At 35.7% G+C, this 27730-nt stretch overlaps 1 protein-coding gene across 1 annotated transcript; it reads left to right on the top strand.

The window, feature by feature from the left end:
• Positions 1 to 8824: 8824 nt before the first annotated feature.
• LOC128198187 (uncharacterized) lies at positions 8825 to 10125 on the top strand. Its single transcript, XM_052882167.1, has 2 exons — positions 8825 to 9467; positions 10079 to 10125. Exons 1-2 carry the CDS (start codon positions 8825 to 8827, stop codon positions 10123 to 10125), a joined length of 690 nt encoding a protein of 229 aa, XP_052738127.1.
• The last annotated feature ends 17605 nt before the right edge of the window (positions 10126 to 27730 follow it).

Here is a 27730-nt window from a genome sequence, read left to right as displayed (position 1 = left end):
CCAGTTATACAGGGTGCTGGGGAGTAATTCCCATAACTCTAGAGTTATATTCTTTACTGAAAATTAATTGGGGTTATATTTTTACCGAAAATTAATTTAAAATGTTCAAGGAACACGTGTTCAAAAATTAATATTTTCGAAGTAAATAATATTTCTTTTGTAAATAGATCTTAAAACTTGTCCCTTATACACATCCTTATAATTATGACGTAGCCAAGTTATACGTATTTTAAAATGCAAGAATAGATAAAGCGTGTGTTACATGGATAGTCGGAATTATTTTAATTACTTTGTATGAAAACATAAAAGTTTTTATTTTTTAGTTAAAAAGTTAGTTAAGCAGTTCGGCTCCTATAAGTGGAACCGTCAACACCTTGAAGTTAAGGGAAATACTCCCGAGCACCCTGTATATATAGTTATATTCCAGTATAGTAAGATAACAGATCGCACGTTCGTGCCTATAAACTGAAGGTTCGTTTCAAAGTCAAAATCAAAATTCAGTTATTTCAATTAGGCTAAACTTTACAAACTTTACAATCACTTTCAGAACGTCAGGTTTTTGGGTTATCACCATTCGTCAATGTTCTGTAACTATGTATCCAGTCATTTACACGTTTTTATCTACTATATAAAAATAAGTCGGGTTTTCCTTCCTGACGCTATAACTCCAGAACACACGAACCGATTTCTACGGTTTTGCATTCGTTGGAAAGGTCTCGGGCTCCGTGAGGTTTTTAGCAAAGAAAATTCAGGAAAAGGTAGGGGTAGGGTAGGGTAGGGTAGGGGTAGGGTAGGGGTAGAGTAGGGGTAGAGTAGGGGTAGAGTTGGGTAGGGGTAGAGTAGGGGTAGAGTAGGGGTAGAGTTGGGTAGGGGTAATTGAAAGTTTACATCGAGTTTCACGCGGACGAAGTCGCGGGCGTCCGCTAGTCGCTTATACAATCACTAAGACTCCTTGTGGTTTTGCTCGCGTAATTCCAGTTTCCGTGGGTATACTTTCCATGGGAAGACTTTCCAAGAACGTTCCTGCAGTACGTACCAAAAGTGGCTACTGGCTAGTAGTTTACCACTAGACTCCGCGCCACGAAATACGTCCCGCTGCTAAAAATGAACAAAAATTTACAGCACCTTACACAAATGACAATAAAACTACCATTACCAAATGACAATGTCTACGGGACTTGTTTCGTGGCCCGGAGTATACAAACCCAAAAAATACTCTTTAAAAGTTGACCAGCTATACTGTTTCAGGTAGCATGGTATGTATGGGAATGCCGTGCTTTTTGACATCGAAAAAGATCCTTCTCAAAAAAAAAAAGCAAAATTCATTTATTTCAAGTAGGCTCAGTTTACAAGCGCTTTTGATACGTCAGTTGACTATTTGTAAAGATTCTACCACCGATTCGAAAGGCAGGTTCTGCTGAGAAGAAAATGGCAAGAAACTCAAGAGTTGCTCTTTTATAAAAATTCATACATTATTATAATTTACAATTTGATGACATTACAATTTCTTATAGTTTTACTTCCTGTGTGAAGATGGAAGCTGATCCAATGACCTCCAAGCATCTTTATCATTGAGGAACTCATCAATGGTGTAGTAACCTCGACTAAGTAAATGTTTTTTAACACATTCTAGTTCATTAGCTCAGGTCAATTAAGGTTTTGATTGAGTTTTGTTTGGAACCACGGAACCACGAAACAACCGCCGTTAACTGTGGTTAGTTCCAACCTACTGGTAAATACATACCGTCCAGCCATTTAGTTTTCCAGCACGATGCCACTTAGGACCCAAGGCTATGAATTGTAACACACTTATTAACAAAGTTAGTGAGCTACCACCTGAAACTGCATTGTCATATAATGTCGGATAAAAACTCTATTAACTTTCATATTAACTTTATTACCTTTATTCATAAATAATTAGCGGATACCCCACGGATTCGCCTGCACAGTTTGCGTTCCCGTTTTAATACGAGAATAAGAGATACCATATGGTACTCGTCGTGAATGTAGCTTTTCATTGGTGAAAGAATTTTTAAAACCGATTCAGAATTTTAGGTATTAAACGTAGCAAACAAAAATCATACAATCAATCAAACTTGCTTCACACTTTTTTGAAAAAAAAAATTCAAAATATATTGCACTAGAAATAGATGAAAATTAAAATAAGCATGTTCTATTAACGATACAGAACCTCCAGAATTGGTGGCATCACAAAAATATTTCCCGAAAAAAGAATGTAGTATACGACAAACAGACTAAAAAAATTATATTAAAATGTTGATTAGAGTACCTAGTCTCAATACTACAAAGGTTTCTCGGCATAAATCTAATTTGGGCTTAACCAGAAATCCGATTGAAGTGAATAATTTTGATCGAATGAATAACGATCGCAATAAAACCTCTGCGCTGAATAAAAGCTCCCCCTCGAGCGGGGCGTGATTAAGGGCCCCCAGTCATGTAAAATGGAAACCGCACCTTGAGTGCGCTAGCGAAATTAATAAGCCGAATTATTCACCTTTACCCTCACTTATTGATGTTGTAAACAAGTTAATGTAATTTTACCAGTTAATAACACTTTTATTTAATTTTTACCACATTGCCAAACAATAAACAAAACCAATATAAGAGCTAAAGATATCTCATACATAGTGCGAAGATATAAAATGCCCTTCCAGATTCAGTTTTCTTGATAAAACGTGGGTATCCTGAAGAGCAGTGATAGCCTAGTGGATATGGCCTCCGCCTCCAATTCCGGAGGGTGTGGGTTCGAATCCGGTCCGGGGTATGCACCTCCAACTTTTCAGTTGTGTGCATTTTAAGAAATTAAATATCACGTGTCCCAAACTGTGAAGGAAAAACATCGTGAGGAAACTTGCATTCCAGAGAATTTTCTTAATTCTCTGCGTATGTGAAGTCTGCCAATCCGCATTGGGCCAGCGTGGATGAGTACAGGACTAACCCTTCTCATTCTGAGAGGAGATTAGAGCTCAGCAGTAAGCCGAGTATGGGTTGATAATAATGAATGATGATGATCCTGAAGGTCAAGGTTCTTCTCTTTATCTTCTAGGCAAGCACGTTTCACCGTAGGCTGCACCAGTGTTTACCATTAGGCGATACATGAGATATCTGGAAATCGAAGGCATAGATCATATCCACTGGGCTATCACGGCAATCACGCAGACATCACACACATAGAGAATTAAGAAAATTGTCAGATAAGCAGGGCATTGGTCAAGGCATCAATTATACAAATTTTATTTATTCCAAGACGTTCGCAGTAACTTATTATTTTACTTTACACACACAAAAATGCTTCAGTATTGTTTTTAATGTAGCACCCTAAAGCCATAAAAAAAGGATTCATTAAAAACAAATCTTTTGTTTTCAAAAAACATCGAGTCTGATTAGGAAACAGCCCTTTGTTTTTCTTTATCATACCAACGGTCGGTCGTCGATTTAAGTCTACAATGGTCTCCCCCTGACATGCTTACAATGCTTCGATAGCTTGGAAAACCTTCACAATAAAAACGTACAAAACAATGGAGCCTGATGGAAATGCGTTTACAATTCATATTTCTATTAGAATTGAAGTATTTTTTATAACAAAGTAAGGTTTTGTGCTGTTTACATTGAATGGGTTACAAAAAATCATTTTAACCGTTAATTGGAAAACTTTTACAAGGAGAAAGTGTGAAATAATGGAGCTTAATATTTTTAATTTCTTAAATTCAATACATTTTTTGAATGGCAAATTATAAAAGTATTGGTTTTGTCATGTTTTGAAATTACGATCCAGAACAACTTATTCGTTCGACGTGAAACCTTTAACGGACGTTAAAAAAGCGTTTAAATATAGTGTAAAGTTAAATGAAGATTTATTTTTCCAACGCCCAAAATTGAAAATGCAACACTACTTGAAAAAAGGGTCGCATTTTAAAAACACTGTCGTGTGAACTTAAACTTGGGAATGCATTTGTTGTATCTGATCGAGTTTTTTAACGTCCGTTAAAAAACTCTCGTGCGAATGGGGGCTTAAAATAAGTTGAAAAATTTGCAACAAAGTCACCTGTTATGTACCTATAGAGATAAGTTAAATAACTTGCAAGGTTATTTAGAAAAGCTGTGTAAAAAGATATACTTTAAGATCAACGATTTCTTCAAAATGTATTCAAATTATTGTACAGGGAGTAGCTAAAATATATATTAAGTTATTATTCCATAGCTGCCGGTAAAGCCCCATTGAAGTAGAGGTTTTGTAACATCAAGACCATTGATTGATAAGGCTAGGTTAGACCACTACTATCTCCTGTGCCTTCGTAATTATGCCTAGAGAAAAATTAATGATCTGAATGAAACTTCACATTGGTTACATAGACATAGTTTGATATAGCATGGGCCACTTTTTAAAGGTGTGATTCAAGTAATTGAAACTGGGGAGCACAACTAGTCATAAAAGTAAAATAAACACACAAATGTTCATGTTTTCACGTATCCATAATACAATGAAGAAAACAATTTTGTAACCAACTTTACCTTTATTACTGAAGGAAAGCCCTAAGATATTTCAAGCCGAAGGTAATTGTAATGGCGCCAGCATTTATGGTTCGTTTAACAACTGCCAGTCACCATCAATATTATTTATGTGACGTTAAGGAGAGTAATTCTGCGTATTAATTTTGCGACGTGTTTTGAGGTGCGCCTAGCATGACTCTCTTTTATTTCTACTTTCATTTAATAACAAGAAGAAATAAATATACTCAATTTGAATTTAGAATGCGTTGCGGTAAAAAATATACGTGAAATACTTTTAATACGACCGTCGGTTTTAACTGCGCAATTTTAACTGTGTAGTGTGTGAAAGTTCGACTTTCAGTTAAATTATCCGTTTGTAGACAAAACTGAGAAATATTTAGTTTTAACTGTTCAGTTATTTTCTGTTGATTTTGATTGAAATTTCGATTAGATACAACTGTACAGTTAAAACTAAGGATCTGTAGCCCGCATTGTTAGTTCACAAGTATGCACATGGACATTTTAATTGAACAGTTCGACTGTGCAGTTTAAAGTGAAGGTTCGTAGCCCCTTAATCAAATGTTTTTTTGTACCAATATTTTATGTTCACACAGATATAACAGGCTAAAATTTTGTGACTTATCTATCAACTCAAATCAAAATTCATTTCTTTCAAGTAGGCTCACTTTACAAGCACTTTTGATACGTCAGTTGACTATTTGTAAACATTCTACCACCGATTCCGAAGGCAGCAATAGCAAGGCTACATAGTTTAAAAAATATTGAAAAATGGTAATGAATAAACAAACGTCCCTGGCTGAGTTTGTGTGGGATCTTCTTGGACCAAGGTGCATAAAAAAAAATTGCATGACGATAATGCCAGGGCCCAGTCCAATCATTTCACAACAGATGTAGTTTCGCCACTTGTTACAAAATACAAAAACAACAGAGGTTGCTTATTAATGAAGAAATGTTTACCGTTGTTTATTATAACAGTAAAAGACCTATAAAACTCTTGTATTATTTATTACATGAAGTTATTCTTTTCATATCGTAACAATAAAATAACAGAAGCCCTCGTAATGAAAATCTTATCGCCGAGTATGATTTCATTTGGCGATATTAAAGTTGAGCTGTAAAAGCGAGTTGATAAAAAAGCGCTATATCTTATTTACTACGAAAACTTTTATTGCGTCACAGCTTTACTGCATTTTCAAGTGACTCTTTGGTCCAGAGGTTAGTAGAATCTAGGCAGCTTTGTCCAGTCGTGGGTTAGTCTATGAAATATTGAGATTTTCTTCCTTACAGAAACCGTGAATGTTGTATATACTTGGAGGAGAAAAAAGATAAAGGAGACGTCTGAGAAGGTTATAGTAGAGACGTACTCTCACAAATATCTATATGCGTAAGTACAGCCCGAAAAAGAAAGTTATGGAAATAGTGAGTTGATTAAAAATCTTATAAAAAATCAGGGGTCATTTTAATTAAGGTTAATTTCCCTATTACTGCCCTGAAATTTTACATAATTAATAGATCAACAAATAGATTTGGGCAATACATTCGTCAAATTTTATTCTCCCAAAAAAAAATCCCATAATATTTGAGTGAGAATTAGTTTTTCGACTTGCCTTGGTATGGAAATGTCACTTAAAGATTTATTTACATCAAAATATATGCCATAAAAACAAGTAGGTAAAGAAGTTACTGAAATAGCACAATTTTGTTTCATATGTACAATATTTTACTCTGAAATTTCCACCCTACTAAAACCAGTTTCTGTTTAGTGTTGAAAAATCTGAAAGCTGTGTTATGAATGAGGATGAATGAGGATCAGAAAGTATGCCAGTTCTCGGTGACGTCAACAATGACGTCACAAGGTAGTTGATAAATGAGAAAAAAGCTTTTCTGGGCATTTTTTAATGAGAGCGCTGATTACTTTTCCTTTGAAGCCTTGATCTATCCTATAAATCTGAAATGGTTTTATGACGTAGATAATGTACCTATTAAGAGTAAATAAATACTTCGGTATAATAATAAAATCGTGGGGTAAATCAATATCCAAACTTTCATATTAGCTGAAAAAAATTAAGTTTAAAATATTTTTTTTTATTGTATTTTATAAGAGCTGGTGTTCTACATAACTACTGTTTGTTATATAAATAATATTACTCGTAGATAGGTAAATAGACTATCAATTGGTATAATCACAATTATTTTCCCGTTTTCGATCAAATTCACTTTCAATTTCAACTAGAATCTTGTCTGAAAAATGCATGACGTGGTTACCTCATGATCTAGCATAACAAGATAGTGCGATTACTTACTAAAGTTTGGGTTGTATAACTTTGCTTAAGTAAGATTATTTTATCTTTCAATATTTATTGTAGCCAAAAATAATTATTGGTACTTGTTACGTATCCGGTTTTATCTTTAAATAAATAAATAAATATACAATACACATCACTATCTAGCCACAAAGTAAGCATACAGAGTAGCTTGTGTTATGGGTGCTAAGATAGTTGATATTATAATATTAATATACAATTATATAGTACATATAAATACTTATATAATGTATAAATACACACAGACACTGGAAAACACTCATGCTCATCACACAAATATTTTCCAGTTGTGAGAATCGAACCCACGGCCGTGGATGCAGAAAGCAGGGTCACTAGCCACTGCGCCACGCGGCCGTCTTGAATATTTATAGTAGCCAAAAATAATTATAGGTACTTGTTACGTATCCGGCAGTATTTTTTTATATGACGTGAACACCATAATTTGCTGCAACATGAGAACCTCCTCCTTTTTGAAGTCGGTTAAAAATAGCAGCAAGCTACTATTTCGCGTAAGCTCCGCACACTTTAGCGACGTAAGATTTTTATTATTATACGTTCCCCTTTCGCCATAACACACCGCGCCGAATGTATACGTTGTAAGGAGCAGTAATGATGCGTGAAGCGTGAAATACGGTCACATTTCAGCGCCTGCGAAATGGAACGCACCTGCCTCCTTAGGTTTTATGTGAAGTTTCCTCACCTTCTTACGGCGCCTGGTAAGGGCTGCCAATATCGCCGTCCTCACTTTGTGACCCCTCATAATACGAGTAATACTTCTTGAGAGGGTATTGAACGTGGGCGGGCTTCGTCGCGCCGCTGTAATTTTACGAGCGGCCTTTTAGGCTCTCCTTACACGGGACAACGCATGTGTCTGATACTTGACGACTTTCACCATACGTCTTGTCGTGATGCTAAGATTGTCTTGTCGTGATGCATAGCATACACAACACGTCTTGTCGTGATGCTAAGAATACAATGTCGTCTTTGCTGTATATGTAGTAGATAAAACAGGTATGTTAGATACCAAAAATGATGGGTCCGGTTCACAATTAAAAGAAACCTTGGCTGAGTTCGTTGTGGGTTTAATTTTATGTCTGAATTAAAACAATAACAATTGCATTGACGTTTGAAAAAAACCATAAGTTCACACTGTAGACAGGATAGAAAAAAAAATTAAACGTGACTTGAGTCACAGGCGAATACAGTAAACTCACAAATCAAAAAAAATTGACTCGGCAAATTAACGAATAAATTGAAGTAAAGAATGTGACAATATGTTTCTAGACATAAAACTATTTCAGATATTATTGCAGACATCAATAATAATTTTATACTATAGATCGGTTACGTCCCTACAAAGTCAACGCAAAAAATGATCTGAATAACTGAGCAATTTTGTCTTTAATTCCATTATATATTTATGTATATATAGTTTTTAAACTTCCTGTTATAGATGATATTTAAATAAAGTAATATTTGTTTAAATAACGTTCGTTGTTGACCACAACTAACATTGAGTAATGTATAAATTTCCTCTTCTTTCATTTTTCATGCGCTAGTAACACATCTAACAGTTTTTTTTTAATGGCACATCAAAACATCTCGCGACGTTACTCAAACCGTTTACAGGCAATACCAGTAGTTTTGTTAAAGACTCGAAACACTTCGTTCATATAATTAAAAATGAAATTATTAGTGACTCAGAGATTATGGTGAGTTTTGATGTGGAGTCCTTGTTTACGAATGTTCCTGTGGAAGAAGTAATTTCATTAATTAAGGGTTTCATAACGGATTCAAAACTACCATCGGCTTACTTGGATTTGAGTGAGTTTTGCCTTAAAAGTGGTTATTTTATGTGGCGAGGTGACTATTATAGCCAAATAGACGGTGTTGCCATGGGTTCGCCGATTGCACCTGTAGTGGCCAATATATTTATGGAGTGGGTGGAACGCGAGTTGGTCTATAAAATGACGTATAGACCGCGTTTTTGGCTGCGTTATGTGGATGATGTGTTTGCCATTGTAAACAGGGATGATTTGGCCATAACATTCCAGTGTCTCAACAGTCTACATGAGAAGGTTCATTTTACGAAAGAGAAAGAAAAAGAGGGCGGTCTGCCATTTTTAGACGTGATGGTGATCCGGGGGTCTGGTGGTGAATTACATACAACGGTGTACCGAAAACCGACTCACACCAACAGATATCTCCATGCGAGTTCGCACCACCATCCGTCGCAGATATCGTCGGTACCAAGAAGCCTCATAAATCGAGCCCTAAGTCTTTGTGACCCACCCTATATTGAGTGCGAACTAAGAGTAGTGAGACAGGCGCTGGAGAACAATGGCTATAGTTGGCGTCAGAGTTCCAGATGGGCACAAACAACAACTAGGCGGAAACCGTCCTGTGTGAACCGGTCACCAGTGTACTTAACATATGTGAAGGGCGTGACGGACAAAATCAGCCACTATCTCCAACGGAGATTTGACATAGTGACGCGGTTTCGTCCACCTGCACTGGTGAAGAGTATACTGCGATCGCCTAAGGATAGGGATCCGCTGAACGTGCCCGGGGTGTACAAGATTCCGTGTGACTGTGGTAGATCATACATCGGTGAGACTCGCCGTAACATCACTACAAGAGTAAAGGAACACATACGGAGCATGAAGAATGTGGACACGGACGGTTCAGCAATAGCCGAGCATGTTCTAGCTTCGGGTACGACTCATTATATCCGTTTTGATAAGGCTTCTGTATTGTCAAGGGAAAAGTTTCTAGTACCTCGTAAGATACGTGAAGCGATAGAAATTAGTCGTCACCCGAATTTTAATCGGGATCATGGATGGTTGCTGCCCACAGCGTGGAAACCGCTATTTCTTTCATTGTCACATACAACAAACTTGGAACAAGATAGCATTAGTTCGGTTTGCTTACAAGAAGACGAGTCTAATGAAGATGACATTAATGAACCGTCGGAGAGTGTAACGGAACCTTCACTCCCCACCACTCAACCCCTCTCCGCGCGCGCAATGCGTGCAGCAGCGCGTCGCGCAGCCGCTTCGCAGTTTGGATCGTGCCGCGATGCAAGAACCAGCTCATGACTAAGGGCCCCGTATGGGTTCGAAACTAGTCGGGCATACTCCGACGTAATATCACGTGAGTTTTAGCCGTGTTTCATAATCATTTAATACATCTAACAGTATTAATATCTGTATCATTGGCAGACATAATAGACATCGTTATTAGCTCCTCGTGCAATCCTGGCAGCTAAGTTTTGTAAAGAGAAGCCACTTATAAAGAAATGATGCTCGAGCAAAATCGGGGCGATCATCATCTCGCATAAATATATGACAGCTAGTTACTTTTTGTCTTGCGTCATGTCTTTTTGGTGACTCTACCCTTATTTTATGATCGGCATCTTACTAGACTGCTTTTGGATATTCCAAAAATGTTACGCATAAAGCTTTCAGCGAAAACAAATACTTTTGTTATATTTTTATAAGGATTGGGAGAGATTTTTATATTTGATACAAATTTTCCGGTCTGGTTGATTAAAAATATCTGATTTAACGGTGAACGTATAAGGCATTTAATTTTTGTAACAAAATATGAAAAGGTGAATACAAATGATACAAAAACGAATTTTAATGAACGTGTTTTATACTTTTTATGTTTTCGCCCAAAGCGCCTTTTCTTAATTATAATAACATGCTTTGTTTGTCATTCTTATAATATAATTGGCCTGTTTGAACGTAAAATTGTATCTGTGAACCTTTTTCGTATAACAATAATTAATTTTCAGCATCATTTCTCATATATTTGGAAAACATTTTTCTCAACATACTCCTACTTGTACATCGAGTAAGGCATTCTACAAACGCACGACTTCTGCAGAAAACAATCATAGCATGTTGTAGTTTTTTTTTTTCTGTCAAGTTCTAATCAATTCTAATTAAAGGTGGACAAGGACATCCTATTAAAATTATATAGGGTCTCATATACGTGACTTCCCGTACCGTTTACGTACCCTCCACCTTACAGTAACAGAAACAAAAATAAACATGAAACATTAAAAGTGTGCACCTTTAATGTAAGATCACTAGCATCTGAAGAAAGATACCTAGAACTTAACTACGCCCTAGAAAATATTAACTTTGACATTTTGGGGCTATCAGAAGTAAGAAGATTGGGCTGCAAGATTGAAGAACATAAAGACTACATTTTTTGCTACATAGGTCAAACCAAAGGCTTGCACGGTGTGGGATTCCTGATAAAGAAAAAATATAAGAACAACATAAACAACTTTACAGGTATTTCAGAAAGAGTGGCTCTTCTACAGCTAAAGTTTGAATGTTTTTCTTTGTCAATAATCCAAGCTTATGCTCCTACAGAAGAATCAACTCAAATTGAGATTGATCAATTTTATACAGACATTGAGGCTGCTCATGCACTAGTTGATGAGAAAGTCCTAGTAATAGGTGATTTTAATGCTAAAATAGGATACCCCAAGCCAGACCACCACCCAGTAATGGGTAAATATGGATATGGAGAACGTAATGAGAGAGGTGAGCGTCTAATAAACTACGCTCACGAATACAAACTATCTATAATGAACACATTTTTCACGAAGAAAGGAAACCGTAAATGGACATGGATATCACCAGACCAAAAAACCAAGAATGAAATTGACTTCATAATGATAAATAGTTGGAAACTAATAACGAACGTAGAAGTACTGAACAATATACAGTTTCCTTCTGATCATAGACCAGTGCGAGCTACACTACTTTTAAATCACGTAGGGAAGAGTAGAAGAAACTACGTAACAGCACTAAATATTCCAAAAACAGAAGTCGAAATCAAAACTTACATCGAAAATTTACAAAAAAATATGAAAGACAAAGAAATAAAGACAGACACAAGCAACATCCAATCATATTATAACCTTCTGGAAAAGGGTATAACGGACAGCTTGAAGTCAATAAAAAGAACCCAAGTAGAACGACAGAATATATTTAGTAAACAGACAGACCAATTAATTAAAAGACGCACGGAACTGATACGCACAAAGAAAAAAACAAAAGAAATGAAAAATGAACTTAGCAGAATTTACAAACAAGCCAATAAATCAATTAAGAGGGATTACAGAAATCACAGGAAAGAAATCATAACGAGGAATATCAAAAAGTTCAGAAGTACCAAAAGAGCAAATAAAGAATTAACAACACATAAAACTTGGATACAAAAACTAGAACAAAACTCAATGGAAACAAAATCAAGAAACGACATAATAAACCTTGCAACAGACTTTTACAATAATTTATACCAGAAAAGAAATGACTGTGAAATTGTAATACAAACAACAAGCGGAGAAGAAATTGATACAAATCATGTTAAGCCAATTGAAGGTTTAGAGATCTGTAAACACATTAAAAGGTTAAAAGCCGAGAAGAGCCCTGGCTCAGATGGACTATGCAATGAAGTTCTTAAAATTGGAGCACCTATTTTGATACACCATCTGTTACGTTTATTTAATATGGTACTGGACACAGAAACAGTACCAGAACAATGGTGTACATCAGACATAATTCTGCTTTACAAAAAAGGAAACCCTCTAAACATAGGGAATTATAGACCCATAAGCCTACTAGCCAGCACTTACAAACTATTTTCTTCGATACTCCTGGAAAGGTTAACACATGATATTGATTGCCTACAACCAAAAGAACAAGCAGGCTTGAGGTCGGGATTTAGTACAGTGGACCATATACAGACGATAGAACAAATTATAGAAAAGTACCGAGAGTTCAACAGACCTCTGTATCTGGCCTTCATTGATTACAGTAAGGCCTTCGACAGCATCAGCCATTGTTCGATATGGAATGCCTTACGATGTTCAAATGTAAATCGAAAATATATTAACATCTTAAAATATATATATATACAAACAGTACAAGTAAGGTCAAACTGGAAAAAAGAGGAGAAAAGATAAAAATAGAAAGAGGAGTTAGACAGGGAGACCCCTTGTCACCGAAGCTTTTCATCGCTGTACTCGAAAATATATTCAAGAAGCTAGACTGGTCAAACAAGGGGGTGTTAATAAACGGGTGCTATCTAAATCATTTAAGGTTCGCAGACGACATAGTCATAATAGCTGAAACCTCTAAAGACCTAGAAGAAATGATGAGATCACTTGATGATGAAAGTTCCAAAATTGGCTTGGAAATGAATGTAAGCAAAACAAAGATAATAACTAATAGCTATAAAAGGCACATTGAAATAAAAGGAAATAACATGGAATATGTAAACGAGTACCTATATCTGGGGAAACAGCTATCATTTAACAAGTTCAATAACGAAGATGAAATAACAAGAAGAATCAACATAACTTGGAAAAAATTTTGGTCACAGAAAGAAGTCCTTAAAGGAAATTACGACATGCATTTGAAAAAAGTAGTTTTCGATTCGTGTCTTTTACCGTGCTTACTATACGGTTGCCAGACCTGGATATTTACAAACAAAACAAAACAACAAATTAAATGTACTCAGAGAGCAATGGAAAGAAGCATGTTGAAGATTAGGAAAATTCATAAAGTGAAGAATGTGACCATCAGACAAAAAACTAAAGTGACCGATGCTCTTAGCCATGCACTCACACTTAAATGGAAATGGGCCGGCCACATCTCAAGATATGTGGACAAAAGATGGACTATTGAAGCAACACGATGGAAAGGTCCATTAGGAAAAAGAAATGTAGGAAGACCAATCCGACGGTGGGCTGATGATATCATTCAGATAGCCGGAAACGAATGGATGAAATCTGGCAAAGACAGGGAGTTGTGGAAGAAGATGGAGGAGGCCTTTACCCTTTCAGGGGTCCATATTTAATAAGAACTTACTAACTAATATTACTAACATAATTTAAGAAAACTTGCTAACAGACTACTAACAACTTTTGAAATGTAATTTAGATATGTAAATTTAGATATGGAATAAACGGCTTATTTATTTATTTATTTATTTATTTATACGTGACTTCATTACTCAGTACTCACCTCGAGGTTCTTTAACAGATTACAGATAATCCGGTAAACAACCAATAATTTCAACTATTTTAGACATCTACGTTTCTCAGATTAAGGCTAAGGAAGCTAGAATGTTGTTTAATTTAAGTAAGATAGTGATTAAATACGATTTTAAATAAGGTTTGATTTGAATTGACGGCCTCCGTGGCGCAGTGGTATGCGCGGTGGATTTACATAACGGAGGTCCTGGGTTCGATCCCCGGCTGGGTCGATTGTGATTTTCTTAATTGGTCCAGGCCTAGCTGGTGGGAGGCTTCGGCGGTGGCTAGTTACCACCCTACCGACAAAGACGTACCGCAAAGCGATTTAGCGTTCCGGTACGATGTCGTGTAGAAACCGAAAAGGGGTATGGATTTTCATCCTCCTCCTAACAAGTTAGCCCGCTTCCATCTTAGACTGCATCATCACTTACCATCAGGTGAGATTGTAGTCAAGGGCTAACTTGTAAAGAATAAAAAAAAAAAGTTATTATATGTATAATGTGGCTCATATGTTTAATATTGAACAGACCCTCGATAAACAAAAAAAAAAGGTCTTTAACTCTGTACCGGACTCTTTTGCATTAATAGTAGTAGCAATACCATTAGAATCAGTATACAGTGCAAAATTAAATTTATAATGAAAAGTTAAAATGCGAAACGTGTTAAATGCAGTGACAGCAGCTAAAAGTGTTTACGATTGTACAACTTAAGACTTGCCATTTTGAGCAAAATATCCCACACAGCAAGGTTCCAACAATAGAATTCAAAATTTGATTCGCTCGGCTCTGTCAAATCTGATAAGAGCTTCTAAGCTCTGTGACTAGAGGGTCCATTCTACAAATATTTATAAGAAATTCCCGAATTTTTCACATTTTTTGAAACAGATATATTATTGTTATTCTGCCTTTATAACTATTAGTTAAGTATTAATATATTTAGTTTAATTAATATATTTAGTTTAATTATTCTGCATAATAATTTATTAATTTATAACAAACGCCACTGAGGTCAGCGTGTTATGAATTTCATCGAAAAATATTTAGCTAAATCTGATATCAAAGAAACATAGCCTGAATGGTGTTTCAAGCTTAATTTATCAGAAAAATCAGTGATAATTTTATATTATAAATCGGTTACCTCTCTACAAAATCACCGCAAAAAGTGATCCGAATAATAGGCTACAAAACTGAGCGCACACATGCACAATTTTGTCTTTAATTTCATTATTTATTTATGTATATATAGCTTTTAAACTTCCTAAACACACAACTCGACATTAGACAATATTGAGATATTGTTTCAATAACGTTCGTTGTTGATGACAACAACTAACATTGAGATATCCTCTTTCGAGCGCCTCATTTTTCATGACCTAGTAACACATCTAACAGTACCTATTTAACATAATTGAGTAAAATAGCCGCAATAATTGCTTTTTTGCTTCTTTTACACATTTTTATCAATTTTTGGGTACTACCTGTACTTTCCTGTATTCACATTGTTCTGGCCAGCGGTTTCACTTGTTTTTACAGGGCTAAGCAATTCATGATTGAAATTGGTCCTTAATACTCCAATATTCCTCGAGTTAGTCACAGGGCATGCTGGTATTTAAATATGATATTTAATAATTAATTATTTTTATGACCAATTAAACTATTTATGACAGTAATTAGGTGAATTATTGTTGTAGTAGTTAAAAGTCCTGAAACATTTGAATGGCGGGACATCCTAATCATGAGCCCGACATGCAGATACGAGTTTCTTGACCCTCACTACAATGCATCCTCTATACTGAGGCAGCCTCACAACTATATTATATACGAATGTAACTATTACATAAACATTGAATTGGTACGAGTGTTAAAACTTTAAATATCAAATACTATATAGGTACTTGGCTGTAATGTTTCCGCGTTAATGTAGAGATTTCGGCGAACAACCATGTCTTCATTCCTGGTTCGAACCATGAGTCCTGGTTCGAGTTGTTTTCTATATTCTGAGAAATTTTCAACCCGTGAGTAAGAAAGTTGGTAGTGCTACACTACCTCGGAAGAATTTTAAGCCATCATAACTCGAATTCGACCTCGTGATTCAAAAGCTACAAGTAACTAATGGACTATATAGGCAAAATAAGTTACTAAAACATAAAATTCCGTTATCCAATCTTTATTTTTAAAATAATAATGCCTTCCAGTATCTTCACGATGTCTACAAATAGAACAGGTTGTTATTTTTTGCTAATTAATTTGTCTACCATAAAAATATCTCCTTTATAAAAATAGGACTCAAATATTATTTCAACAAACAAGTCAATGTTTTGTTTGCTATCTTAGATTGGCAATCTGATACAGTCACGTCGCAAAACGTTGAGTCCTATTGCTCTGCGAATGCAAGGTAATATCAGGAGGTAGATAAAGTAATCTCCTATTATCTTCTAGCAGGTGTAACACAAAAGTAATCTCCTTTTATCTCTTAGCTGGTAATGTTTAGAAACAGACAGGTGTGAAACTCTACGGACCTGTTAACACAGGATTATTTATAGAAGTGCTTCAGAAAGACATGTTTATTTTTTATTATTTATACTTATTGAAGCAAAAAAAAAAACAGTTACAAAGAACAAAATAGATAGATAGTAAAAAGCATATGCAAAGGCGGTCATATTGCTTTTAGCAATATTTACCAGACAACCTTTGGATAAAGTATCAAAACAATAATATCAATTTTCCCCGCGACGTCGCTGAGTTAAGGAGCCTACGACACTCACACAATCAGAAGAAAAATATTAATTTCACTCAGAAAGTAGCCAGTTTATAGTCTGGAAAGTTCGTTAATAACACTCCCATGATATGCGGGCGACTGGGGGAAAAACTGCGCGGGTGTCAATTCGTGCGTGCGGGTTTTTCATTCATCGCTACAAGCCCCCCGGCCCGCGAGCAACATCGGGAATGTTACGAACGAAGTTGCCAATAGTGTGTAATTCTACATAAAATATTTTAGAGATACGTAATTACTGCTGTATGTAATGACTAACATTGTTTTGGAAATACAACGCGATATTGTGAGCTTACAAACTCCTAAATTATTTCCATGCATGTAGAACCTCACAAATGAATTTTGTTTTAGAGGCTTTAGGTATTACAATGAATATAACTTAGCTATTGTTTTATTAGTATTACTATATCTTAGTTATTCAAATACTAGACTAGACAGTCTAATCTAGACCTCTTTATTGATACATGATTGTTGTCAGTATCAATAATGGGTTTGTCTGACCTACAAACGAAAGATTACTGAACCGATTTTCTTGCGGTTCTCATCAGCAGATAGAGTGATTCATGAGGAAAGTTTCGGTGTATAATTTGTCAAGGTTTTGAAGTTTGACAATAATAATAATTTGTTGAAGTTGATAAGTTTTCCATAGCATATTCCTCTACTTTTCTATCTTTTAATAATAACTTACAATACCCATTTATTTTCAAACACATAGTCAATAGTGTGACTGACTGACGTACAAATGAGAGGTTACATTGATAGTCATGGATCCGTAAAACATTTTTTACACCTGATTAATAACAAGATAATTTTTCGTGAATAGCTTCGTCTCGATGAGACGATCTTCTTATTTACAAAAATGCTTGATTCTGGTAGCTAACTGAGTTACCAGGGAATAAAAATGTCTGAGCATCGGAACGAGATAATGTACGACGCAATTTGTAGGATAATTATTACTACTATTAATTAATCAACAGTAAAAAAACACATCTGGTTAGTAACATGATCATCGAGATGACCAACTCACGAAAAATTAACTTGTTAGTAATCCAGTGTAAAAAATATTCTACAGATCCCTGACTATGATTATTTTGCAGACGAAATCGCAGGCATTAATATATAAAAAAGACCCCAGAATTTATTTCGGTGCTTATTCGTCATAGAAAAGGAAACGGAGTCGAACCTTCGTTACGTCAAACCGAGCCCATTATTCACACGTTTGGCATATAGTGCGCCGTAGTCGGCAAATACAAAAAGAATTACTTTTATTTTTCATCTCAACCGCAGCATGTTGCCTTATGATAAATCACTTTGGCGCCAACGCTGCAAGAACAGACAAAAACATTTAGAACACATCTGAAACATACGTCTACTTTCTTTTGTGTACCGTCTTTTTACTTTACTGTCCATAAATTTTCCTTTTTTCGCTAGCTTTGTTTAACTTCACTTGTATGATTATTTACTCATTTATTTAAAATAAATTAAAAATATTTTTTTTATTTATATTTTTGACCTGTTTTTATGTAACTGACAGTATTGTTTGTTTAGGCCAAATCATGCTATTTTTTTTATTCAATAAAAATTTAACCCTTCACTGCATCGATAATTTTAAGTGACGATGCAGTCTAGGTAGCTGACTTGAAAGAGGTACACCAATGATGTTAGAAGAAATAAAAAAATTAATAAAAAAAATTCAACCGACTTCCGACACAAAAATTAACTTAAACATAACCTAACCTAAACTAAAAAGCAAAAAATAACGTCGTACATATGTGCTACCTTCTGATCAGTTTGAAGGCGGTGCCAATCCAGTGTCGATCATGATCCTAAGCCTGCATCCAGCGAATCCATGCGACTTGCTTGATGTCGTCAGTCCACCTGGTGGGGGGTCGACCAACAAAGCGCTTTGTAGTGCGGGGTCGCCATTCCAGCACCTTGGGACCCCAACATTCATCGGCTCTACGAACTATGTGTGTATATGTGAGTGTAATAGGCTATATTTTATCACTGTATTCCCAGGGGAACGGAAACTACGCGGGCGAAACCGCGCGGCGTCGGTTAGTAGCCTAAAAAAGTAATTTATTGTTTATTAATATTAGCAGCGTAATTATAGTTTTAAATATGGCCCCAGATATCCTGTGTAATAGACATCCCGAATTCGTACCCAACCCCTTAACCCTCAACCGTAATTCTAAATTCAATATGGTAGACTCCCAAATATTACGGAAGCAATTAACAAAGCGTAAATAATATGAAAATTGCTTCAAGCTAATTTACCTACAGGTGAAAATTACGTTAAAATACGTTTGTACTTTGTAGGTTAACATTACCAAAGTGTATTTTCTTAGTATTCTTTTGTAACTAATTTTCACAAAGACTTCTTAGAAACGGAGCAGCTATTTACAGTACTTAGAACTTCAATCAAATAGTCGCCATTTTCACTCTAACGCACATCGTACGAGTGACGTCACCAGTGACGTGCGAGCTGAGATCGAGCTCATTCATAGGCGATCCCACGCATAAAGGCCCAATTGCGAAACGATAAATAAAATATTATTATGTAAGACTATAAATTATTATGATCTTGAAGTAGTAGATAAACTGTAGGGTTTTATATTTTTATCAAATATGGGTTTTTTTTTTTATTCTTTACAAGTTAGCCCTTGACTACAATCTCACCTGATGGTAAGTGATGATGCAGTCTAAGATGGAAGCGGGCTTACTTGTTAGGAGGAGGATGAAAATCCACACCCCTTTCGGTTTCTACACGGCATCGTACCGGAACGCTAAATCGCTTGGCGGTACGTCTTTGCCGGTAGGGTGGTAACTAGCCACGGCCGAAGCCTCCCACCAGCCAGACCTGGACAAATTAAGAAAATCTCAATCTGCCCAGCCGGGGATCGAACCCAGGACGTCCGTCTTGTAAATCCACCGCGCATACCACTGCGCCACAGAGGGGTTTTTTTACTTTGATGATTTCAGTTGCTTTTACAAAATGAAAGTAACCAAACTTGTTTTGGAATAGGTTATTTTTTTATTCGTATCACTGAATGCTGTTGTAATCTAAAGTGAACTACTGGTAATCTATAAAAATAAAAGTGAATCAAATCATTTTGATTTAACTTATTAATTTGAACACAATCATTTTTACACACCAATCACTAAATATGTTGCTAAGTACAAAACTCCAGAACGGTTTGATCAATTAGGACAATACATTTTTCACATTCTCTTTAAGGAATATTAGTGGAAATTCCGTAAAAATTGCGCAAAAAAGAATATAAACAAAACTTTATTTCAAAATAATGAGCTTATTTTTGAATGAAAGGTTTGTTTATATTTGACCTTATTCTAAAAGACGTGTAGTTAGCGAATAACTCAGTTACCAAGTAGCTTAAGCAAACAAGCTACGCAGTGGAATAGTAGGTTCTCATTTTTGCCCTAGCTTGTCAAAATTTTCTTCTTTACTAGAAAAGAAAAATGAAAAATCCAAGACAATTATACTCAACGACGAATTGAATCCAGGTCCAAATTCGATTATCCGATCGCTACACTAGAGCGTTATACACGAGTAAATTGTGGTAAATCGGCTTTTATCGAAATAGCGCTTTCATAAAGAAGGTGGGTTATCCAGCGGTCACTTTTCCGAGGGGCCGATTTAGAGGAAACCGTACGTGTTAGCAATTTATGGTCGCGATAATATCTGGATATAAATTCAAAGGATAACAATAAAACCCTTTATTGCCTTCGTTGTTGTCACAAAAACGATTCAGCGACCAGTTGGGAGTTTTTTTTGCGGACATAAAATTGTAATATCATCTAACCTGATAAACAAAACTCTGTTACAGAGTGACATGTTTATCATGACATAAAATTTTAATTTATAAATTAAGTTGCTGTTTTAAATTTATCATTCTTAATGTAATTACTAGCGGACTCCTGCGACTTCGTCTGCGTGGAATTTAGTTTTTCACAAATACCTCGGAAACCATGGATTTTTCCGGGATAAAAAGTAGTCTATGTGATAATCCAGGCTATAATATATGTTAATAGTAAATTTCAGCCAATTCGGTTCAGTAGTTGAGGCGTGAAAGAGTAACAAACATTCATATAATTAAAATCATCAGTTTTCGCAAATCTCGGGAAACCGTGGATTTTTTCGGGATAAAAAGTAGCATATATGTCAATCCAAAGTAAAATCTATATCCATTCCAAATTTTAGCTAAATCGCTTCAGTAGTAGCGGCGTTATAGAGTAACAAACATCTGAACTGTATCAATCATCCGAACGTCCATCCAAACTTTCGCGTTTAAAATATTAGTACGATAATAAACATACATACATACAACATACAATATACATACACAGTGATGATTTTGAAAGAGCAACTGTAGAGTTCATTGCCGGGTATTCCAGAACCTTTTGAACCGGTGGTAAAACTTGACGTCTCAAAAGTCCATGTAAACTATGCTAACTAAGAGAAGGCTCATGTTTTTGCACCAGGATCAGCCTGTCTATCCAGCCGAAAATGACGCCAGTGTTCTAACCACCATTAATCCACGTAACTTAAAAAAAAATATTGAGCCACATAAAGTTTGGATCATTAAAAGCTAAGAAAATTCCGAGTGATCTATAAAATTTGCGCTGAGTAAAGAATTTCCAGTTACTTTTCGATTTGCATGCATTCAAAGTTAAAGTAGGAAACTTGTATTATCTTCAAAATGCTAATTTTAATTCCAAGTGATTTTACTTTTTTCTTTTACGTTAAGTCTGTAGCTCTTTGCAAATATTCAACATACATATAGCTATAATATAAAAAAAAATCTAGTGTTATAAGTTTGACGTGTCTGTCTGTATGTCTGTCTATATGTCTGTCTGTATGTATGTATGTCTGTATGTATGTATGTCTGACTGTCAGTCTGTCTGTGGCACCATAGGTCCTGAACGGAAGATGCAATTTCAATTAAATTTTTTTTGTATCAAAGGTGACTTACGGGCGAGTGTTCTTAGATATATTTGATGAAAATCGGTTGAGCCGTTTAAAAGTTGTAGGGGTTGAAAGTGGTAAGAACAAGCGAATGTCTCAAATCTCTCTGTCAAAGCGCACTGAAAGAGAATATTAACGACTGGATCGTGATTGTACATAATAATTTCATGACATGCGGTGTTTTTTCAAAATTTTCAAATTTAAAAAAAATTTAATTTTACCAAAATGAAGTATAAGAAATTTTGTATGATAGTATTTTTAAGTTAACTAACTAAATTTGTTTAGTTTGTGAATTAGTTAACTAAATTTATTGTCGGTCAAAGAGAAATGCTTTCAAATTGATTTCATTTTGAAAACGTACGTAAAAAAGACTACGAGTAAGTTAATTTCAAAAGGATTTTCATGCTCTATTGCTGTATAGTGTTTCAGAGCACTTGATAAATTTCACATACAAACTCTCCCAGTATGCAATGCAAAAATACTATATGAATTCAAATAGTCAAGTGCTGCCGACCCTAGATCATGAAGAATTTCATATTATTTTCATCAAAGCAGCTCCTTTCAAATGCCTTTCAATAGTAGAGAAATTTCATTGCATTTCTATATGTAAATACGCGCCCTTCATGTCTGAAATTGACTTGTATTGGGTTTATACTGACTGGGTTATTCAATAAAATGTTTTATCTATTTCATCATTCAATAAACTGGTTACAGTATAAAGTACAGAAATATTTAATTTGCATATGAATATATTTTTTAGAGAAAACTATCGCAGAAGCGCTTTCAATATATAACTTTAATACTTTATTATTGCTTTTAATGCACTTTCAATAACGTTTGATGCTTGTTAGGGAGCTTTTATACCTTAATGTAAAACAAACAAGGTTTTGTTTACTACGCCACTGCATAAACATCCATATAGTAAAGTATCTGTCACTATTCAATAGCTATCAAGCTATTGAACTGAATGAACCATGTTAGTAAACCCGGGCTTACAGTTGCCGGTTATCTTTACATTAGCGGTTAATATATTAGTTAAATAACATTCTAATACAAAATATAAATATACAAAATACAAAAAAGCCAATGGACGTTGCGGTCCCAAGGTGCTGGAATGGCGACCGGAAAGCGCAGTGTTGGTCGCCCCTACTTGGTGAACCGAAGACAAAGCAGGTTTCAGAGGGCTGCTGGATGGTGTCGACTCAAGACCGTGGTGTTTGGAAGTCCATGCAAGAGGCCTATGTCCAGCTGTGGACGTCCATCGCCTGGTAATGATAATGAATGACAAAAAATATTACTTTTTTGGTGTAACTACTGAGCTTAGACAAAATGTAGTACGTAGATATGTCGCATCCTGGAGATGTACATTTTTTGTTCTTTATTCAAAGAGTATCCACGAAATCTCAAACAAAACCTTAACCATTATAATAATAAAGTATAGAACGTGAAAGTTCCGATCCACGCCACTTAAAAATAATTTAAGTAATTTTTGTACAGATCTATTTTTAAGTTTAGCTGCATCGTATGTAGGTATAATATTCTACATAGCCCTCTTGCCGTTAATAAAATGAAATTAGTGCTGCGCGGTTTATTTTCTAACAATTTAGACGTCAAGAGGCAGGGTAAAATAATTATTCCGGGTCTAAGTATCAACAATTTGGCAAAATATACGCAAACGGGTCTCCAGGCCGTTCCAAAAAGTGGAATTGTCCTGGACCGCCCTCGAATACAGTTGGGCATATTTGGGCGGTCGTTTTGAAACATCCGTGTCAATTATCCGGCAGTTTTCCCACAGTTTTCCCGACGAGGATTGCGGGCGGACGGTCATAATTTAGCAGAGCAGCTTGTCTTGTGATGCTTCATTCGCCGTTATTTGGACGACCCGACGTTTAATGTCTGAGTTCTGGGAGCAGATGACGTCATTTCACATTTCCTGTTGGTTGGTTGTACTATCTAGAGTAAATACTAATGATATGTTTCGTTTGGTAAAAAAAATATTTTTCTTAAAATAAATTAAAGTTCCAATTAAAAAAAAAAATAAACAAATAAGCCTTTTTTTCGAACATTTATAACAAATTCTTACATTATAGTTTGTACAACTTAAAATATAGCAGATTTTTTTGTAACTTTTCGTATATTTCGTGCTAAATCAAAATTATATAAAACAAAGTCGGACTTATAGGATTAAAAATATTGAGACACTGTAGCTCAGTGTCTCAATATTTTTAATCCTATCCTATCCTAAGCGATAAGGCCGCCTTTTGTATTATACTTCGTTTCTGTTTTGCTTGTTTTTTTAATTATTCTGATGTACAAATAAAGAGTATTAAATAAATAAAAAAATGTATATCACATAGGTACATATTCCTCTCGTATTGTAGGCGGCTTAACCCGCGGTCACTTTAATAAGCAACCGATTTGGAGAAAATCGAACGTATTAGCTATTTATGGGAGCGATAATATCTGGATATAAATTCAAAGGATAACAGTAATTATCTTTATTGCCTCCGTTGTTTCCAAAAAGCGATCCGGTAAACGATGCAGAGATTTTTTGGTATAAAAATAGTACGATATTTGTTATAAGTATCTCTTTCTATTTTTCATACACACTTTATCTCTCTCTTTCTTTTATAGCTTTTTCTAAGCAGTGTTTACGACGATAATTTATATAAATAATCTCTCTCGCTCTAGTCGGTCCCTCATGACTGAGGATCGTGACCACCTTGAATCCACCACGAGTCATCGTTTGGTTTACAATGCTCCTCCATCGAGTACGGTCGATGGCCATTTGGACGGCACAGTAAAAGGTGCGGGTTTCTGCTTCCTTTAGAAGATCGGACCATCGGGTTGGAGATCTACCTCGTGGCCGTTTGCCTTCCACATTTCCCACCACAATAATTTTTCCAAGTTTTCGTTCCCACGGCGTGTGATATGTCCAAAATAACTGAGGATGCGCTCTAGACAGATGGTTGAGAGACGTGTTTTAATTTGAAGCTGTGGAAGAATTGATATAAATAATAATTAAACATTAATGAAAATAGCCAAGATGGCTGAACTTGCTCTCCGGGGCACGCGGGCGTCACATCAGTTCATTCACAATTCCGTACTAAGAATTTTACTGAAAATTTCTTGGATGAAAAAAGCTAAATTTCAAGATAATCTGTACTTACGTTTCATAACAGTCAAATGCATTTAGTGAAAAGCTGTTATTTTAAAATAACAGATAGTTTATTTTATTTATTTGTATAGATACCTACATATGAAATGACCTTCTACATCAGAAACAGTATCATTAAGCAAATCACCCATCCCATAAGCCGGTCGTAAATTCTTAAGAGGGTATAATTTCCGACATTAGTATGAAGAACCACAACCTGAGAAACCACAGCTGCAAATGTCCCGCAATAGTACCACATTACATTCTAACATATTGTATTAGTTCATAGATATGAGCCCTTGTCTACTAAATTACTGACAAGGTTTGCCCATAATTATATTATCATGTTAACAATTTTGACAGCGTCCTAATCGTGATTATCAGATTATTTGATTATCCTACTACATGACCAGGAATGTCTTTTAGGATTAGGGGATAAAGAACTTTGATTTAGAATTTTAGAGGTTGTACCAAACATCACAGATTGGTGTTTAATGCTTACACTACTTTAGTTTTGGTCTTGTCTTGCCCAGCTGGTCTATTCACTAAGGGTTGTCTGTAGGTACCGGATGACATTTGTTACAAAGAATATTAAATTTCGTATACGTCAAAGTTAGTAAATTAGCATGGAAATGGTTGAGGCATCGGACTATTATAATATTCTGTTACGGCTCAAAAATTCCTCGTCTTACTTTCTAGTCAGTTTGATTTACTTTCTTTTACTTTACTAGAAGTCCAGCAGTGAAAGTCCATTGACTGAGGTGCTGATGATACAACTAAATCTCGTCATATACAAACAAAACTTACGTACATACAAAACATATAATAAATACACCACACAGCTGTAATTTACAGTTGTAAATGGTGCTTTGATTAAAAGAAAAATGCTTGAAATTCTTGCCGGCTCTTCCTCACTATAAAAAGACAAAAGTGTCTCGAAGTATTAGTAGACTAAGCCTACTTGTATTAATCGAGTTTGGTTTGATTTGAAAATCTCCTTGTGATCACAGACATGCTAGAAACGCCTCCTACTCTGTACAGACCAACGGCTGTCAATCTGAGCCATAAGTCGAGCCTCATGTTTTTTTTTTATTTTTTATTCTTTACAAGTTAGCCCTTGACTACAATCTCATCTATGGTAAGTGATGATGCAGTCTAAGATGGAAGCGGGCTAACTTGTTAGGAGGAGAATGAAAATCCACACACCTTTCGGTTTCTACACGGCATCATACCGGAACGCTAAATCGCTTGGCGGTACGTCTTTGCCGGTAGGGTGGTAACTAGCCACGGCCGAAGCCTCCCACCAGCCAGACCTGGACAAATTAAGAAAATCTCAATCTGCCCAGCCGGGGATCGAACCCAGGACCTCCGTCTTGTAAATCCACCGCGCATACCGCTGCGCCACGGAGGCCGTCAAAAATGTGCCTGTAATCATTCACCTGTCGTAACACAAACCGCTTTGCATATTGGAGTAATTTTACCATTTTAATCATACATTATGCTGATGCAATTTTGTCGCTCGCTGTAATCAAAAGCTAGTTGGAAATGAGTAATATTATATTCTGTTTATCCCGAACCCAATGCAGCGTTGGAAGATTACACAAAAGTAGGGCATCAACATGCGCATTTGTAATAAAAGGTGTAAGTCATTCATCACTGGGATCATTTTCCGGTGGATAACCACTGAATACTAAAATGGTAACCAAAATGAAGTTGCCTTCATATCATAGAATAAAGATGAGATGATCTTGGAATATTGCGCACCGTAGCGAAGTGGGTTTATCATTCCGACTTTTTCATGGTTACTTTTAATATGACGTGTTTATTTAGGTAAATATTCAGAATAATTCACACAAAGTTCTGGTATGACCAGCCAAAGCCACGTTAACGGGACCTCTACTTACGGGACGTAATTCTTAATGTACTGTTAAAAATAATTTGTATATGTAATTTGTACATGTAAACATTCATCTGTATTAATATTAGTAAAGATTTAGCTTAAGGTAGACATTATTAACTGTAACACTTTTGTATGATAAATAATAAATAAATAAATAATATTTTGTCCCCAATAAAAATGAATAAAATCACACTAATATTATAAAGGCGAAAGTTTGTGTGTAAGTGTGTAAGTAATAAGTATGTTTGTTCCTCCTTTACGCTGTAGCTACTAAAGCGATTTGGCTGAAATTTGGAATGGAAATAGATTTTACTCTGGACTAACACATAGGCAACGCAAGGTTTTTCAGCGGGATTCGTGAAAAACTGAATTCCACGCGGACGAAGTCGCGGGCGTCCGCTAGTTATTTATAAAAATAAGGTATAAATAAAAAGGAAGAAAATTGATCGGTTAGTCCGTAGTACATGCGAATATTAGGAATTCGCTTACACAGCGTTACGATGCGCTTGGATCATTGAATATAGATGGGGGATCAAAGAAAATTACGAGTTCTCAACAAAATTTTCGCTGCGCAAAGAAATTCCGGTTATTTTCTCATTTGCATGGCTTATGGCCAACATTTTCAAAGTCAAAAGTTGAAAGACACTTCTCGCTGTCAAATATTCCATACATTTAATTTTTCTAATTTGAATCAATTTTTTATTATCTAAAGCTTTAATGCACACTATCGTTTCGTTTTGCCTTTAATATGGAGATACCATTTTATTTCAAGTTTAGCAAAATTTTAAAGACTAAAAATCGAATACCCCACTATAGTCTGGCAAGTTCGTTGATGACACACATGATATGCGGGCGACGTGGGGAAGACTGCGCGGATGTGAAATCGTGCGTACGGGGAAGTGAGGTGCGTCAGCCTAGGGTTTTTTATCCATCGCTACACGCCCCCCGGCCCCCGCGGACCATCGGGACTGTTACGAACGAAGTTGCCACGCTA

Source organism: Bicyclus anynana, chromosome 6, assembly GCF_947172395.1.
Source record: "Bicyclus anynana chromosome 6, ilBicAnyn1.1, whole genome shotgun sequence".
Lineage (NCBI taxonomy): Eukaryota > Metazoa > Arthropoda > Insecta > Lepidoptera > Nymphalidae > Bicyclus > Bicyclus anynana.
This window is presented reverse-complemented; position numbering and strand designations above follow the sequence as displayed.